The sequence below is a fragment of the Quercus robur genome, chromosome 10 (assembly GCF_932294415.1).
Source record: "Quercus robur chromosome 10, dhQueRobu3.1, whole genome shotgun sequence".
NCBI classification, from domain to species: domain Eukaryota; kingdom Viridiplantae; phylum Streptophyta; class Magnoliopsida; order Fagales; family Fagaceae; genus Quercus; species Quercus robur.
The window spans coordinates 1,659,435-1,679,765 of NC_065543.1; the positions used below are offsets into that span (position 1 = coordinate 1,659,435).

Below are 20,331 nucleotides of genomic sequence, written 5' to 3' on the forward strand. Positions count from 1 at the left end.
ATTAGTTTGGTGATGCATTTGAGCTTGACTTGTGTTCGATTACATGAATTAGTCATAAATTTTTTTATATTGATCGAATAGGCTCAATTTGTTTAATTATAACCCAAATTTAATATGTTCATTATTCATAAAATATTGTTGAATATTTAGTGAGTTCATATTGGCTAATCATATATATCATATTTGACAGTCACTCCTACTAGTTTAAACAAACCATTCGTTTTCTTCTTCTGTATTTTCATATTTCCTTCTGTTATAAAACTTTAGGATATTGTAATATTCATGCATGTCATTATTTATTCTTTCATATATTTCTTATAATTAAATCAAATCAATGTGCTGTAATAATTAAATATAAATACCAAATCACGCAATTAAACATTGTACGTCTATCTATTATGTACCTGAACCTCAATGACGTGTATTTGTATGGCGACTTTGGTTAGAAGATAGTGGCTTAGGTAGAGGATGAGATGAATGGGCAGTCATAGTGTTTGCCACGTGAACACGCGGAGGAAACCCGGAAGATTAATCGGCAGTAGGCTCGCCGATATTCTAGCAGTCAACCGGGTGTAGTGTGTGTATTTGATGTGGCACGAAACTATTGATCTAAGGTCTAAACTGTTGCTGGAAATTGGCGGTTGTGTTCTTTAATGCCGAAGTTATCCAATCTTGACTCCTTGAGAACCTTGGTGATAATTTGAATACAAAAACAAGTTTAAAAATTATAACCCTTGCTAATGCATGAAATATTCATAAATTGAGTTTATATATTGAGTTCATACAAGTGTACACATTCATAATATTATATAAAAGTAATACATTCAAATTGAGTTTATATATTCTCAGGAAAAAAAAATTTTGAGTTTGTATATATATATATATATATTTGATGCACATTTTAAATATAATTGGAATGATATTTAACATGAAGGTGAAGTGTAACTAAAATATAGAAACATTTGGCATCAAATAAATAATAGGACAATTAGAATAATACTTAATTAGAAATTGGAGAGAAATTAAAATGTAATTTATATTCTTGATTGAACTTTCTCTTAACTTCCACTTTAATATATAAGGTAAGCTCAAAATGTTATATTCATTAATTTTAATATTGTTAGTCATGTGTTTGGACAAGGGATTTGGAGTAGAAATTTGGCGAGGAGTTGGAAATTTAGAGTTTGATCTTATTAATTTCTTGGTTTGATGCATGAACAAGGGACTTTCCAATTTACGTGTGAAATTTTCGGCTGGGATTGTGATCCAAGAATATTGGTTCTAAATCTCATCTAAACTGTAAGAATTAAAAAAAAAAAAAAAAAAACAAAATTTAGCTACAAAATTTATTGTAGTTTTAAGCTATAAAATTTGTTGTAAAACCTTATTTAATATCTTTTTATTTGAGATGAATTTTAACCAATCCACTATTGGATTTACATCTTCTCCTTATATTTTTCATACTTGCAAAATTTCTAGAGAGTTAAAGATTAATAACTATGTTATCAATAAATTATTTAAATTGCTAGTTTTTGTAGTTTAAAATTATGTATAAAATTCAAGCTTATAGATTATATAGTAAATAATATCCAATTGATACAAAATTTGACATGTGTATTAAGAGTGTAAAGAATATACAATTCAATTTTATAACTAAATTTTGTCTTTTTTTAAATTTCATCTAATATTGAATCTGTTTATTTATTTTTTTTCTTCCTAGACCCATTTATGTTTTCGTCTATAATTATTATTTGGCAAATTCGAGGTAAGATCTCTCTCTCTTTTATAATAAAATTTTGGTCCCATTAAATAGCCATGTATATTAATTAATGTTCATCTTATGAATGACAATAGAATTACCAAAAATATAATTTAAGCAAAAAGAACTTGTATTGTATGTGTTTCGTTTATAAAATAATTTAAAGCAGCCTATTTTTATTCCATCTATAGCATGCAACTTTCCATAAGAGTATAGTGCGTTTTCATTCATTTTTAACTACAGGAACTATATATCAATACTCAATGATGTTTTTAAAAACAATGGTAGAATAACTTGATTATGTTGTTTTTCTTCCTGCAGCAAAAAGTGGCTGAAAATCAAGTCTAAGCTTGTATTTATCTTAAAACTAATCGGAAAATTGAAGAAAATAGAAACTGGTAAAGATTGGAATCATTGGATACTCTAAGTCAAAGTGCTAGTTGGGAGGACGATCTCCCAATCACTACAAAAAAAAGGTTCTATGGCCACGTTTTTAAAACGCGGCTATATGTAAAAAAAAACGTGGTTATAGCCTATAGCTAGGTTTTTTTAGGCCACACTTTTTAACCGCGGCCCAAGACTAGGTCCTATAGCCGCGCTTAAAACGTGGCCTAAGACTAGAACCTATGGCCGCGTTTAAAACGTGGCCTAAGACCAGGACCAATGGCCGCGTTTAAAACATGGCCATAGGATTGGACCAATAGCCGCGTTTAAAACGTGGCTATAGGATCGGACCAATGGCTGCGTTTAAAACGTGGCTATAGGTGACAACTATAGCCGCATTTTTTAAATGTGGTTATAGGACATATTTTTAGCCGCGTTTATAGCCCTTTTTTTCTTTTTCTTTTTCTTTTTCCTAGGCCAAATTGCTTAAGAAGGACCTCCACACCTGAGTTTAATCTTGCAGAGTAAATTAAACTTAACCTTGTAGTCAAAATTGAAAACTAAGAAACAACTAAAATTAAAAACTTTCTAGCAATACAAAACCCTTTAACATATTCATTCACATGTAAAACAAATAGCCTTCCTTTGAGGATCAATCAGCACAATGCTGAAGAAAGACATTCACTGTCAAATAAATCATCAAATTCTTATCAATGTAACTCTCCTCAAACGAAATCCTTGTTTTCAATTTCAATTTACTGTATTCCTTACAAGATCTCCACCCACACAATAAACACTTAAGTTGGGACTCCTAACCTTTTGCTTAGTAAATCAAAATAGGCATTTAACCAAACATAACAAAAAAGAAATCCATATCTGAATATGATATAAAAGAAACCAAAGAAACAAGCTTTAAAATGAAATGAAAGATATTCATATATCCCCCCCCCCCCCCAAAATGTTTATGAGTATAAAAGGGGGGAAGAACATAACACAATAACTATTCTCAGGGACTAAATTGTAAAATAAAAAGAAAACTAAAAGAATCTCAGTTTGAGTCACAACTCTATTGCCTAAAAATTTTTGTAATTGCATTAGCCAATTCCAATAGGCCAGAAGTAATCAAAATTGATATTTACTAAGAGACAAATTCAATACATACATAGGGCCTAGGCTGTAGTTAGTCTTGCCCGAGGATCCTTCACCAGTAACTTCTTTACAAAATCTTTCGCACTGTTGCTTATGGTTGGCCATGGTTTGCGGTGAAACTCAGGATTGTTTCGTAAGACCTGCAAAAGTGAGATAGTTAGATAAGTATACAAAAGGAAACTATGGGGGGAAAAAAGAAGCAATATTGAAGACACAAACTTTATGGTAGATTGAGATAGAAAAGGCTCGACGATTGAACTCATTTTCTGCAAATTCACCGAATTGGGTTTTCCACAACTTCATTGCCTCTCTTCCTCTCCCTCACCCCAAGACATCACACACACACACACACACACACACACAAGAACTAAGGTTAAAAAAAAAGTTCAAAGATTGGAAGGATAAGAACTAATATTAAAAATTTTCAAGTTTATAGAATCTTTTTAGAGACTAAGTATTAATAGCCAAATTGATAATATGCATCTGGCAAAATATTGATGCCAAGCATGGATAACATCTTGGTCGTGTATTTGAGATTGAGATTGAAACGGAAAAGTGAAAGGCCAAAAGTCAGAATAGCAAGAGGTAGAAAGCTATGAGTTTGTGTAATTGAGGAGACATTTGGATTTTGTAAGAGTCAGAGACATAAAGAGAGAGTTGTGTTATGAGCGAGAACTTCAAAGGCACTACGTTGTTCTCTATGCATGGGTTAATTGTAGCTATTAATTATTACTTATTAGAGTTTGGCTGGGATAAAAAATGGGCTTGGGCTTGCTATGAACTTCAATCTTGTACAAAATATATTGTTAATTAAAAATAGGCTTGGGCTTGAGCATCGATTATTTTCTATCATCTAATTAATTAGGAAATCAAATTTGTTATTGTCTTTTGATATCATACTAATTAATTGACCGCTTTAGATAAATAATTTTTATTCTAAGCTGAAAATAATGTATCTAAAATTAATTGTGATATTTCTTGTTCAACCAACATACCTCTTCATCATCAGTTTTCTTCTCAGTTGAAGGCTCCATCCGCTTGTTCTAAGCCATTGAAAACAAATTGATAAATGAATTGAAAAATAGTTAAATATCAAGAGAAAATGGTAAATATGCATAAATAGAACCCAATAGGCAACAAAATTGGCTTCAATGAAATGGATTCAGACTTCAGAGCATCAAAGTACAAAATAACCCCCCCCCCCCAAACAAGAAAAAAGATCTTAATAAAAAAATAAAAATAAAAATTTCTTGGCTGGGTACGTATAGTATACATTTGTTCCCATATCCAACCTATACAATGTTGGACACAGGTACTTTTCCATTTTGGGAGTATCTATGCATCCTAGGATATAAATAAACCAAACTAACATTTCTTTTTTAGTTGTGCACATCAAGAAAGCAAGGCATTCTTACTAATTTGTGTTTTTGACCCCACAATCTTAAAAAGATGTTCTCAATATAAAAAAGTAGTAAATATAATTAAATTTAATTTAAAATTTTATGTGATTATTAATTAGTCATTATCACATTAATAGTGAGTTTTTTCCATTGTTAATGATGAAATAAGAAGGTGGAAGAAACTACTAAGTTTTTTTATGCTATTTATTATTTATTTAGGATAATTTGAGAAAGAGAGAGAAAGTCCCAAACTCATTTCTAATGCGTTTGGATTAATTTGTCTTTATCTTAACGAATTTTGCTTAAAAAATAAATTGAGTAAGAATAAAACTATACTTATAAAATAATTCAACTGACCTTTTAGTTCTGATCATAAGTCATTAGAATTTGTCAGTAACCAAACTCAAAATAGTATATTTCATTTACAAGTGGTTTAGGTTACATTTGATGATTTGACCTTCTTCTTAAATAACTGTTTTTTTTTTAAAAAAGTTATAGTTTATCCGTCAATATTATACTATCCATATGAGATTTAACCATAGTTCACTTTCAAGTGACATAGTCAAGTTGAAGTTGGGTTTTTTCTATGTTCGGCCTACTGATTTTCAAGTAAACCCATTTTCAACATTATATTGGGCCTGTTAAATTGGTATTGGACCTATTTTTAAAATAAAGAATAACAAACCATTTTGATTAATTTTTGGGCCTTCCTCTTATTTCACTTATGCATCCTGCCTGTATTGAGAGTTTTTATTTTAAAACATTTGGGCCTTAGCTTTTCATTTTATCTGATCAGAATCATCAAACCATCCGGCCTTGGCTTTTCATTTTAATGATTTTATCTTTTTAAACTAATACTTATAAAAAAACTACTCAAGTTATCAAAAAACAAAAAAAACGTAATAAAAGTTACCAAATAACTCACCAGGGAAAGGAGGAACCCCCACCTGTTCGCAAAGCATCGTAAAAAGTTCAAACATTAAAGCCTGAGCCTTAGACAAAACTCCAAATCATCCTACCCTCCTAATGCTGGCATAACTGAACAGAGTACAAGTCATCCAAAAATGAATCCAATGATTTCAACTCCCAATCATGCACAGCTTGAAGGGATACCACCTGACATGGTCAAACAATCATCCCCCAAAACTGAACTTAGTCCCCTGTTCCAATGTCATATTTCACAAAGTTTGTAAACATGAAAAGCAATGAAAATGAAAAGCAATAGAAGATCGTACCTTGCAGAATCGGATATGAGTCTCTGAGAATAGCTTCTTGTTAAAGGTGATTCAGAATCCGATGATGAAAGTACAAAAGTATAACGGTGGGGTGTGAGGGCTTGAGATCGGAGATGGAGGGTGAGGGCTTGAGAGATGGAGGCTAGGGTTGAAAATGTTTTAGTTTCCTATTTATACAAAGCTTAAAGCTGCGTTTTTAAACTGCGCTATAGGCAAAATCTGAAGCCGCGTTTAAGAAACGCGGCCCCATCCCAATCTGAAGCCGCGTTTAAGAAACGCGGCCCCATCCCAAACTAAAGCCGCGTTTTAAACACGTGGCTTCAGACTAAATTTAAAGTTGCGTCTATAAAACGCGGCTTTGGGCAAGCTGGAGCTGTGGGGTTTTTTAAACACGGCCATGGATAAGATTTAAAAAAAAAAAAAAAAAAGAAGGTCCTATGGTCGCGTTTTTTAAACGCGGCAATAACTTCAACTCAAAAAACGCAGCTATACACACTAAAAACGCGGCTCTAGACATGGGTTATAGCCGCACGTAAGAAATGCGGCTTCATGTGAATAACTTAAGCCGCATTTTTAAAAAATGCGGCTTTATCCTGTCTGTAGCCGCGTTTTTGAAAACGCGGCCTAAGACCCGCGTGTTTTGTAGTGAATCTACTGCTCTTGTCATGCATTTTCAGCCTTTTTTGCATCATTAGACAACCTCTATGTTCATTAATAATGAAGCCATAATTAAGGTTTTTTTTTGGAAAAAAAACTATAATTAGAAATACTTAAATATATTAAAAACGATATAATCAAGTTATTTTACCATTCATTTTAAAACATCTTTGAGTATAAGTATATACCGGTTCGATCCTAAATTGCTAATCCTCTATTCTATTTTGGAATATTTCAAAATATAGATTTTTAAAATAAAAAAGTCAATATACAAATTTCCTAAAAAAGATATAATAAAAAATAGGTACATATTAGAAATAAATTAAAAAACATAACCAAAGCATAAAATGGGAATTATTATTAAATTAAAAGAAATTAAGTTGACAATTATAAATATGTATAAAGCAAAAGTGCCATTGGGAAATCCATATGCGCGAGATTGACTTTGTTAAAGCTTATGAATATGGATATAGGAAGATAAGGAAACTTGTGGAAATTGTTCTCCTTCAAGGATATGTCTGGAAGAAACTTGTGGAAATTATATATTAATTCACCTTCTCTCTTTCTTTGAGTGTGTGATATATACAGAGAGCACTTTGAGTAGTGTTGTGATGCATCATGCAGAAAGTCACAATGAACTGAACAGTGACAAGTAATTGGGACGAGAAGATAGCTAGCTTGTAAATAGAGTATGCAGGGGGGATAAGTCTTTGTTTACAGGATTAATTCTTTTAATAAAGCAGTGATCAGATGAATTAGGAGTAGACTCTAGAGTCACAAAGGACTAGCCTAGGAAGTGAATGGTGGTTTTTTGAGTTCACTCAGCTGTTGAAGTTTTTTGTTTTTTTGTTTTTGTTTTTGTTTTTTGTTTTTTTTTTTTTTTTTTTTTTTTTTTTTTTTTTTTTGTTATGAAATAAGGGAAACGAACGAATCTTGGCTCTACTAATAAAAAAAAAAAAAAAAAACCTATTGATCTTTTGCTTTGTAATAAAGAGCAATTATATATATACACCATTCAATAATTTATTATAGAATTTATATTTTAAAAATCTCATCATTGAATTACATGTCCTATACATTCTTAACATTCATGTCAATTTTCATGTCTGAATTGCATGTTATATATATATATATATATATATATATATATAGACACAAGTGGTTTTTTTTTTTTTTCTTCTGATGAATGACACACACACGTGGTTGTTGAACTTTTTTAGCTTTTTGCTATAAAATAAGGAACATGAGCGAATCTCGTCTATACTAATTAATTAAATAAATTGGGCAAAGTTTCTATTTCTGTATTGAGGGTCTAAAGTAATTCTTTCTTTTTGTTTCTTCTAAAATATGATCAATTTAATTAGGGTCATGCTAACAAGTGCTCTTAGAACATTGGTTAATAATCAATTTTAGAAAAATTTTGACACTACTTTTATGAAAAATGAAAAAAGTTGTCAAAACATTAATTACTTTTTTTTTTTTTTTTTCTCTATAAAAACTTTCTTTATAAAAACATTAATTATATCCTGCAAAACAAAACTAAATGTGAAATCCAATTTGTTCCAAAGTTGTAGAATTTTTGGATCTTGAATTATTTGGTGACATGTATATGTCAAAACAATTCTACTGCCTACTAGCTAAAACCAATGTAATTTTTTCCCACTTCTTGAAAATTTGAATAATTAGGATCAATAAACCCCTTACAGTCATTATTGAAAAATTAACAGAGAGAAGTCATTTCCAAACAAGGCCATAAAAAAACAGTGAAAACAAGAACTACTTTTGCAAACAACTCCTTGGAATGACAACTCCGTTACTGAACCCAGCGGCATTGGTGCAGGAAGATGTTGCAGCTCTTTTATTGTCAGTAAGCCTTATGTTTTGCAATTTGATCCCATTGCATGGATTACTAGAACTGCAAATAAAATTCATGGCTACTTGCGAGGCCGATGTTCCTCTTATGTTTTTGTAGGTCACTTGACTAATCTTCACGCCAGAATTCTAGTAAAAAAAAGAGAGAAATGCCAAAAGAACAATGTATATATATTAATGGTTTATAACTAATGAAATTTTGAGGGAAAAGTCCATGTTATAATTTGTGGTGGAGCTAGAAAAATTAATCGGGAAAAGTCCATCAAAAAAATATGAATATTACAAAAATTATAAGATAATTTTTCTAAAAAAAAAAAAAAAAAAGGGTTCCTTTTTAGAACTAATATTGAAGTATGACATATTTCTTTGTTGTACAATGCCTATTTTTATACTTAGAAAATAACCTCCTTGTATAGTATTTTAAAAAATGTATATTTTTATCAACTTTGACTATTTTCTAATTACACCTCATGCGCTTTAAAATCATTTTTTTCATAATCATTTGATATAGGACTACTTTAATCACACAATTTTCATCCATTCCTCTTAGATTCACTATACTTATAAATTAAAGTATGCGTGCGAGATAAGCCTTGAAAAAAAAAATTTATGTCTTTATCTTTTATATTTTGAATAATTTAAAGTAATACTTTTATATTTTTTATTCTTACTTTGATATTTTTTATATGTAAAAGACAATTACATAAGAGAATATATATTTTTGCAAATCACATATCACGTGGTCAGTGATTTATAAACCATGCCAATATTATATAAAACACCTTATTTAATAATTTGTTAACAATATCTTGGGAATTTTTTTAGGATCAAATCAATGTTAAATCAGAGAGACGCGATCAAAACATTTGAAAACTAATTGGCTTAATGAGAAATGCATAAAATTTGGAGAGACATTATTAATACAAATACTTTGAGAGGATTATACCTTAATATTTTTTGGTATTGTCAATAGATATGCTTATAATATACCTTCCAAAAAGATTGAGGAGACTAGATACTATTTTTCTTATAATTTACTAATAACGATATATATATATATATATATATATATATATCTCTCAGCTTAAAGAATGCATTTCTTTTTTCCAAAGGCTTGGGGGCCATGGCTTGCACGGGCCTCCATGTAGTTCCGCAACTAGTGATTAATTTCTAAATTTAATCGCAGTTTCTTTTGTCTAAAAATAAGTGTAATACTAGTGATATAATATATTTTACAATTTTTTTTTTCACATAATTGTTAATATGGATTATTATGATCGGAATAACATCACTTTCACCTTAATTTATTATTGATATTATATTTATTTTGTACCTAGCATAATAAGTCATATAAATAGTTGTTGAAAAAATAAAACTTGTGGCTAATGTGCCATAAATTTATTGCAAATGAAATAGGTACCTGATTTGGACAGCCTTTGTTATCGGGGCAGTACTTTTGATCAATGATTATAGGGTTATAAACATCTCTCATGATAATGTTCCTGAAAACAATGTTTCTTGCATATCCATTGCTAGGCTTGGCCCATGATTTTATTCGTACTCCATTTTGAGTTCTTGTGAAAACTGAACTTGTTATTGTTACATTCTGCACACCATCTTCATAGACATTATCGCCCAAGCTACCAATGCTGTGAGAATTTGAAAAAAAATGATCAATGAGAAATGATGCTAACGAGTATCATATAATTTAGATATTGGACAAGTTAAAAGCATTTTAATGGTTTGTATTGCTAATATTTGGGCTTTTAAGATAAGGAAAAGTCCAATATAGAAACAGTTTTACACACTGGGCTGGCCAAACCCAGTTATTGGCTTTTGGGCTTGTTGATTTCAATCCAAGAAATGTTTTTCTTTATGAGGGCCCAAATATCACAAATAGTTAAAATTCCTTCTTAAAAAGGGTATTTGCAATGTTAAGTAGCAGTGCTAATTGTTATTAGGATCACTAGGAATCTTTTTGAGGGTATCTGACACACACATGCGCAAAAAAAACCTAATCACAAAGTACAACTTTCTTGTATATATTTGAATTACGGTAAAGAGAAAAGATTTGAAATCTGAACATTTTCGTAAAAATACTAAAAAGTGCCCGTTGAGTAATAAGGCTATTGACAACTAAATAATTAATTAAATGAACAAAAAGAAAATTTGAATCGGTAATGTAACAAAAAAATTTCAACGATATTACCTTATTCCATGTCCAGGGCCACAGGCAATATGATCAATCCACAAGTTCTTAGAGCCCTGACCAATGGATATGCAATCATCTCCTGTCTTTATCATACTTGAACTAATGGTGATCCTAGTTGAGGATTGCACATGTATGCCATCGGTGTTGAGGCTCGTGCTGGGGGCTGTAATTTTCAAGTTTCGAAGAACAACATCGTTGCAATGGTAAATAGCAATATGAATTAACTGGCTGTTGATTGATTTCAAGCCATTCACCACGATATTGCTTGACCACATGAACGATATTGACTGGAATAAACAAGGTATGTAGGCAATGGTTAATATTTGTATTAAAAATTTAATATACCTTTTAAATTTTTAATAGGTCATCGATCAGTATGATGCACATGCTTTGTTCTACTGGAATTAGTTGTAATACTTCGCATTCAAGCAATTAACTCTTTCCCTCATAAAAAAGCAATTAATTAACTCATTTAATCAATCAGGGAAAAAAAATGAGAAGAAATGAAACACATATAAAAAAAAAAATGTCATGAAAATGAACATGCTAATTAATACATGTACTATCATTAGTTTTAATTGGAAATTCTTGAGCATTGTTATGAATATTAGTTTTACTAATTATTAACTTTTAAACAAGTCATGAACCTTGTAATTTAATACTCTAGTTAGTACTTTATGGTGTTTCTAATATGTTTAAAATACACCAAGATTAGAATTTGACTTCTCTTGGAAGAAATGCATGTCCAACATGTCAACTACGAGGCTACAAGCTTGACTTGGTAAGATATGGAAAATCAATAAAAATAATAAAATGACTCATTATGTATTAACCTCAATTAAACTCCAATTCGACTTTAAAAATCTTGAACATCTCATTTTTCCAATTTTTTGAACAGTTTGGGTTTCAAAACTATGATAGTTTTTTTTAGGTATGTATATCTTCAAACTACCATTCAAGACTTAATAATCATATTTTCCTATAATATTGAACTAAACAAGAACTAAATTGAAATTATAATTAACTAATCTTACTTTCAATAATAGTTCATTCATTTCAAGGTTTGAGAAGTAAACTAATCCTCAGCCAAAAAAGAAAAGAAAAAAGAAGTAAACTAATCAAATTTATCATCTCATCCATTTGTAATTATTTTACAATAATTTTAACATTTTCCTAATATCTATACTATCAAGTCAGTACATACTAGCTTATCATTCAAGCAATCAATAGTTGTAATTTTCCACATTGAACTAAGCAAGAAACTGAGTTGGTATTACTAATTAATTAATCTCACTTTTTCTTTTACTAGGATTAAGAAGCAAGCAATAACATACACTTGATCCAGTTGGGCAACTCCTTCCAGCTCTCCGGCAAGACCAATAGCTAGCTCCCTTTGCATCGATAATTCCACCTTTGACTGAAACCCAAGAGACCTTGTTGAACAAAATCCAATTTCCAGAATTCCCAATGCTCCAATAATCTGATGGGGCAACAAGAGTGCCAGCAATCTGAAACACAATTTTACTCTTACATGGCCCGGAAAAAACTATTGGTTTTAGCAAGAAAGTCCCTCTAGGAACGTAAATAGTGGCAGATCGAACAGAGTTGCATGCTGACCCCCATGCGCTAAGAAATGGTAGCGTCGAGTCAGTTTTCCCATCTGCTCTAGCTCCAAAACTGACCACGTTATATGCCGCATTTGATGATTGAAAGAAGGCTAAGAAAATACAAGACAGTACTATGAGTCTAGTAGCCATCTTGTTAATTTTGACCAGAGAGTGAGCTAGGTTGATGAAAGAGGATCATGGATTTTGGAGTCAATTTATAGTCTTGGATATTTGGAACTACAGCTTGTTTAATATTGGTTTAAGTCTTAAATAAGTCAATTAAATGTTACTCTCACGGCATCAAGTACTTCTAAGTCTTAATAATATGTACGGTGGCATTATGTTGTATTATCTTTATTAAAAAAAAAAAAAAATTACTTGTATATTTTATGAATAATCACATGATACACTAGTATTATGCATCTACAATCTTCTTAAGCTAAGTGATCATGTTATACCAATTACAGTTTGCCACTTCGTCACGTGTACATTAATTAATATAGTGCATATCAATTTATACTTCAATCTATGTATGGATGTAAATAAAAATTCATAGTTAAAAGTTCAATATAATTATGTAACTTATTATCATAATTGTTGTATTTTGTAGTACTTTGGTGCCCTAGAGATGACACATGTTTAAAAATAACAATGTGTTACTTGCGTGCATGTTTAATACACTAGAGTACTAAACTCGAGCTTAACACTATATTACATTGTAATCTATTTGATATATGTCTATTGAGTTTTTTTTTTTTTTTTTTTTGGTAAAAAAAGAAAGAAAGAGTAGAGAGGGGTGACCAGTATGGTTTTCTTACTTGGGCGTGGCTATAATAGTACTTTACTCGCTCCTGGGCGAGACCCCATACTTCCGGTCTATGTGAGAAACTTATTTTTTAGGTCGATTGTTTGGGATGAAAATAGGATATAAGGAATACTAACACACAACTAGTTGTTTGAGACTTTGAACCCAACTGTTAAGACTTGTTAACCCGGTATCTTACCAACTAGGCCACCTGAATGTTGGTATATGTATTGTGTATTCCTCATATAACAGGGCAAGTGATTTGAGGTAGTAGTAGGCTAATAGCACTATTTGATTATTGTTAAGTAGTGGAACCAAATGAACATTAATTAATGAAGATAATTTTTCACCATTAGGCATATATTCAATTAGTTTGATTCTAGCCAAAGGTCTTATAGTTGAATTGACTTCTCCCCATGTACAAAGGGCTTGGGGGTCTAGGGAGAAAAGGGTTCGAGTTGCAGGGTTAGCAGCATGTTGTAATTATTTAAAAAAAAAAATTTATTTGATTCTAAAAAATAAAAAATAAAAAATAGTCCATTAATTTCTTTGTGCATTGGTGTCTCGGAATATAGACAGCATGGAAATCCTTAAAAGACAATTGAGCTTATTATTATTATTGATAACCCGCTTTGCAAGGATCGCTTAGACTAATTAATATCGTTGAGTGTATAACACTCGGAGCCTTCAATGACAGTCATGTGAAACGTGGAGCATTAGCGGAGAACTGGGCGAGAATATGGCTCATTCTCATGCAGAGGCAATAACATAATTTAATATTTAATATACCAGAACCAGAAGGAGTTCCTAAAGAATGTGCATGCAGGGTCGTACCTTTACTACTAGCTCTTATTAAAGTAGTAATCACAGGCATTCATTCATGTCAAATGTGATTAGAACTACTAGATCCAGTTTCACGTGATAAGGAATTCCAAGTCCATTTTCCAAAAAACTTTTCCACTATTTTCTTGTGATTTATCCATTCGTTCTAATCTTTCCAAACCTCAGGAATAAATTTATAGTGTTTTTAGTCTCTTGTAGTTGAACAGATTCAGATTTCGAAGCCGTTTATATAAAAAATCAATTAATATGTTAACCTATTGATAAAGAGTAATTATCATAAGTAACACAAAAAAAAACCTTTCAAAGTGACAGAATTTTCAAAACTGCTTGTGGGAAAACTTCTTTCTATCTTGTTATTCTCCAAATTACGAAAAACAATTATAAAAGAAATTGATTTTCATCTTTCCATGGTCCAAAAATTTTGCAGTTTAACTTTGTCTATTTTTATTTCAATTTGCTCAAGAAAAGTTTCAAATTTGTGTATTTTGACTGTTTGGTAAGAGTATTTAAATATATATATATATATATATATATTGTAATTTATAAAATGGTGGGTCTCATACTTGAATTTATTGTTTAGCTAATATTTTCTCGATACAATTTATTTTAAAAAATTGTATCCTATTTTCCTAGTTTAGAATAGGATTTTGAAACGGATAAAAAGATGTTTTCAGGATACATAAAATATTTTTAATGATATAGTTGTAAGTAAATTGAAAACAATGGACCCCACATATTTGTTAAAACTCTTTTATCTCTTAACTAGCCTCTAAGCACACACATTTCGCGTGCTTAGAGGCTCTTCTATTTTTTTGGGTGAAAGTTAATAATTTGCATATACTATAATTTAAAAATATATTTTTTTATTTTTCAAAAAAATAAAAAGGATAAACTTTAGATATAAACATTAATTATAATTTTTTTTTGAACGTAAAGAAAAAAAAAATATCCTAAATTTTAGGAGTTTTCTTTTTGAATTCAAAATGAAATTTGTTATTTGACATTTATGATCCTATTTCTAAATAAAGTTAACTTTCATTAATGAGGGTATTTTTGAACCACATAAAAGTCCAGTTGAAAGAGGAGAATCATCTTATATATAGTATAGATTAAGGAGCTTATGTTTATCACAAAAAGAATTTCTACACTTCAAATTTGAAACTTATCATTAAAAAAATAAGTCATGATGAGTTTTATTTTCTTATCATTATCCACAAAAAAAGTAATCTACATATTCTATATGTTACTTTTTGTAAATATTAAAAAAAAAAAAAAAACTCAAAAACAGAAATGGTCTCCTAAACAATTATTTTTTGATTTTAGTATTTTGAAAATTATTCTTAAAAGTGAGAGTCAAACATGTATAATATAAAAATTATTATCTGAAAATTAGTTTATAAATAATTTATTTGAAAACTGGATTTAATTAAAAAAAAAAAAAAAAAACTCCCTATGACCAGATCTAAAGGTTAGGTTGGGAGATAGATAATTTTTTCCAATAATTTTAGTATCTTTTGGTTTTGGTAAAATTTAGATAGATCTAGAATGAGTTTTTTGAACTTGTGAAAAATGGGTAAGTTTGAACTTTGAATCGGACCCACTAAAATAGCAGGCTTGTTTGGATTTAGATCGACTCTTTTGACTAAGAAAAAAAAATCTCCATTTTCTCCTATGTATTCAGATTTTTGTTTCATAGTTTGAAAATCTCAAATATTTAATTGTCTCCCTTCGATTCTTACTATCTTAGTTTTTTTTCTTTCTTTTCTTTGAGTCTGGTGAGGGTCAATCTCCCTCGACCAATATTACGGCTCATCTTCATCTCTTTGATTTTGTGTTCTCACTTTGAAACTGTTAATATGCCAACCTTTGATCTCCCTCTACTAAGGTTTCATCTATTGAATTGTGGATCTATCGTTGTGTTAAATCGTCAACATTAAAAGTTTTTTTTTTTTTTTTTTTTTTTCCAAAACAACCATTATTTATTAATTTGTTCCTACTCAACCTCATTGTTCTTTAAAAAAAAAAAGTAATCTCTGACAAATTGAAAGAAAATTTATTTAAAAGCAATTATAGCTAGAAATTCGATCTTAGGGTCTGTTTGGATAGAACTTATTTTGCTGAAACTGAAAACTGAAAACTGAAAACACTGTAGCAAAATAATTTTTAAATGTGTAAATAGTACCGTGGGACCCATTTTAATAAAAAAGTTACTGAAAATTGATGTCTGTGGGACCCATGAACAGTGCACAGATGCACTGTTCACTGCTGACTTAGTCAATATCTATGGCTGAAGCTAAAAAAAAAAAAAAAAAAAGGGACAAAACGCAGACTTAAAACGCAAACGCCACTTCAGTGCTATCCAAACTGCACCTTAGTGTGTGTTTGGATTGAAATGAAAAACTAAAATGATTTCACTATTTAGCTTATTTTTGCTACTATTTATGGGTCTCACTGCATTTTTTGATACTATTGATAGTCCCTACTGTACTATTTCAACTAACTTTTACCTTTATCTACAGTACTTTCAGCAATAATTTTTCAGTTTCAGCAAAATAAGCAGTATCTAAACACACCTTTAGTCATCTATATTTCAAAAAAAAAAAAAAAAAAAATTTGAAAGAAGAATGAATGATGCATTATTCTCACTTGAATAATGCCAAGATAATTTGGTTGTTGTACAATTAAAACAAATATTTAAAATTTTAAAAATGTATGAGAAGAATTTACAAGTGTGAAAAAAGTGAAACTAAAGTATATCAATCACTTCTCAAAAAAAAAAAAAAAAAAAAGGTATATCAATGAAATTGGGGAATATTATGGATGTTTTGGCTTAATTTTTTCAATAGTCTATAGTTAAAATAAATGACTTTTCAAAATAAAATATGATATTCTTAGTGCGTGTTACTTAATAATAACATGATATCCATAAAAGGAATCATGTTAAATTAAGTAGATAACCAAATTTTGATGTATATTCCCAAATTAAAATAGAGTGTCAACCATAATGCATCTAAAATTACATTTAATTTTTGTACAAATTGTAAGAATAAAATTTAAATTTAAAGAAAACTTTATGAATCCTAATACATATTATTAACCTAAAGAAGCAGAATAAAAATTTTAATTTAAGAAAAATTTATGAATCCTACTACATTTTTTTTTTTTTTTTTTTTTGATGAGCCTACTACATATTATTAACACAGAGAAGGAGGGGAATATTATTTTTTTCAAGGGACCCAACGTCCTCTTGCTGCAGTTACTAGTAAGACTTGGGCCTGGAATGTTTAAAGTTTAAAAAATGTGACTAGTTTTGGACCAGGTAAACAAAAGAGAAAACAAATGATTGGGATTGAGCTTTGTTGGGTGCAAACCCTAGCCCATAATGTCACTCTCTCAGTTATAACTTTTTTTTTGATGGACTCGCTCAGTTATAACTATGGTGTTATTTATTAAAATTGTAAATGTGGGAATATTGACGTAATGGAACTTCATGAGAAACTTTGACTTTATGGAAATAGATTGTTGATGTTGAAACTATGTTAAGTTGTTCAGAAATTTTGATTTCTGGGATTTGGGAAAATATTTGGTTGTGCTTGTATTAGAGCTCTACAGTTTGATAGAAAATTTGCAGAAGGTTGATTTAAATTATACATGATATCTTCAAGAAAGTGTGGTAATTTTTGTTGTGTGGTGATTTTTATTGGGTATATGTGACTGATTTTTTTTTTTTATTACTATTTAATTTTATAGTTCATTGATATTAGATTCTTAGTATTTTATATTCATTAACTCACTTGGCACAAAGATTAAAAAAGTTAAGTGGACACACGACACAAAATTAAGTGGATAATTATGGTGTGGTTGCGTAGACACCACATTTTATACCTCTTACAACTCGGACCCCCGTTCCCCAATGCTATTGAAATTTTAAAGCTCAAGATTGGTTTAGGGCCCGATCAAATTGAAATCGATTTAAGGAAAGTGTTTTTGGAAAAATATAACTTTTTTATGAACTAAATAAGCTATTTTGGAAAAGAAAGGTCACATAAACTCTATTGCATGTGTACGCATACATGCGTATGTGCATGCATGCTCCAGACTTGCATGCACATGCTGCATGCACGTGTATGCATACATGGGCATGCGTGTGCAAGTTAGGGTTTCAGAAGCCATACATGGTATTTTTTCAAAACATACAGAAAATTTTAAGGGAAAATATAAGATTCACTAAAAATAGTGAATCAAAGATGGAGTTTTTCACAAAATATCTTTAAGTCAATATTTTTTTGATTGATGCATTTTCTAGAATTGATCTTCGAGTTTCAAATTTACTAATCACTTCTTTATTTAATTGTGAATAGATTGACTGAGGGGAATTGTCAAAATCAAACTAAAGAGCTTTGTGTTTTGAAGTATAATGTTATATGTCCTTTTCTCTTCTTTTTCTTGTTTTGACCTTCTTTTCCTTGTTTTCTTGTTTGTTTTTGTTATAATATGTTTGTTTAGTTTAGGTTTTCTTTGTTTTATCATTTTAAGCATGTTAGGTTGTTAGGTTGTTAGTTTTAAGTTTCTATTCTATTTTGTTCTGGTGTTTCTAGGTTAGGGTTTTAGGGCGTGTAAGTAGTGATGACTAGTGGCATTCCTTTTGAGAGTAATATAAAGATAATAAGCACACCAATAAAGAAATAACACTATACTTTTCAACAATTACAACACTTTTTACCGCTCACAAAATGGAGGATTTTGAAGCAATTTGATGAGAGAGAGAGAGAGCTCTACTTGTGCTACCAACCACATGAGAAACTCGCTTTTAATTAAATATGCTGTATAAAAGATAATGGATTGATTAATTCTTAAAATAATTTTTAAAGCTTTATTTACAACATATAATTAAATCTAACGCACAGAATTTGGCCTATCCATCGACAAGAAACCACCCAAATTTTCAATTGATTCGTCGTTTTTGGATGTTGGTGGTTGGCTATGGTTTGGGATTTTGCCAACCCAGTAATTGCGGTTTGGTTGAAATTTTTTTTCTTCAAAGTTCAAATTGTTCACTCCAACCTATGCACAATACTAATGATACGAGGATGTGTTCAGCAGAAATCGCAGTAATATCAAATGTAATTTGTACAAAAAAATAGAACACAAGTAACACTATAAATTAAGTCATATTACTAATGGTGGAAGTGAATATAATTATATCTTAGCATTTAATTTGTGATCCTGAATATAAGTCATATGTTGGGTTGTAGATTGACCCAGTTAAATTAATTAATTACCCAAATTGATTAATTAGTCCAATTACATACAAAATCAATTAAGACAATCAAATCACTAAACTAAATAAAGTGTAGCAGAAAATAAGTTTGACATGATGATTTGATCATGATGGGAAAAACTCTAGCAAACAAAACTCCATTAGGTGAATTTTAGGTCACCACTTTTGAAGAATTCACTAATAAGAATAGAGGTAACAAGTACAAAAAATCTTACCTATCTTGAAATATCTACCTATAATAAAACCTATTGATCTATAAAAAAGCTTGGTTCCAATTAATCCCCAATTGAACTACTTGTAGAAGACTTTTCTTTTACATGACTCTCTTATTCTTGACTAACAACACCACATCGACCTTTTTAATTGTTGCAGCTTTTTAGTCTTCTTCAAATCACCCTTTGGTGAATCTCTTATTTGTCACAAAAAATGCGTTTTATGTCAACATATAAAAATATGACCCTTATATCATATTTTTTGTTGTTAATTTTTTATTAAACAAGTTATCATTTATGTTTTCTTGGCGACAGGATAATATCTATTGGTGCTAGGTTGGTAGGATTTGCCACATTTTACTATTTAAACAAAGAATGCAATATTTTTAGGCTTATATTGGTAGCATATTTTCTCTATTCTGACAATAATACTAGGAACTTATAATAATCATTTCTTTTGTTGAAATTCCAATACAAAAAACCTATGGGCTTTAACAAGTTTTTGTCCCAAAAAAAATTTTTTTTGGAAAGACCTTCTAAAACTCCAATAATTATATCCATGGCTCAATTTCAATAAGAGAAGGTGGGCATACTTGTATTCTCCTTATTAGTATGTAACACGTACTTACACATGGAAATGATGAATTGTAGTGGCACTATTGATGTTAGTTTCAGTTATTAAATATATAGGACGTAGTTCGACCAGGACATTTGGAGATACTAAAATAGTATCTCCAAATGTCCTGGTTGAATTATGTCCTATATGTTTATAACTTTTTTTTTTTTTTTTTTTGAGAAATAAACACACACACACAAGGGAGAGGGAAAGAGGTTCATATATATATACCTAGTTAGTAATGAACTGTACATAGTCATGGTATATTACATAAATGACTTTAATGTTTCTCCCAAAAA

General features: G+C 30.1%; 1 protein-coding gene and 1 long non-coding RNA gene across 2 annotated transcripts; both read right to left on the bottom strand.

The window, feature by feature from the left end:
• Positions 1–3,195: 3,195 nt before the first annotated feature.
• On the bottom strand, positions 3,196–5,804 carry LOC126702041 (uncharacterized). Its single transcript, XR_007647640.1, has 3 exons — positions 5,640–5,804; positions 4,288–4,335; positions 3,196–3,432 (listed from the first exon to the last, which is right to left on the bottom strand). It is a non-coding gene; the product is annotated as an uncharacterized LOC126702041 (long non-coding RNA).
• A 2,414-nt stretch (positions 5,805–8,218) lies between these two features.
• LOC126702004 (polygalacturonase-like) lies at positions 8,219–12,434 on the bottom strand. The gene is made up of 4 exons (XM_050400543.1): positions 12,003–12,434; positions 10,666–10,955; positions 9,877–10,105; positions 8,219–8,585 (listed from the first exon to the last, which is right to left on the bottom strand). Exons 1-4 carry the CDS (start codon positions 12,423–12,425, stop codon positions 8,361–8,363), a joined length of 1,167 nt encoding a protein of 388 aa, XP_050256500.1. The 5' UTR covers positions 12,426–12,434; the 3' UTR covers positions 8,219–8,360.
• Between the last annotated feature and the right edge of the window lie 7,897 nt (positions 12,435–20,331).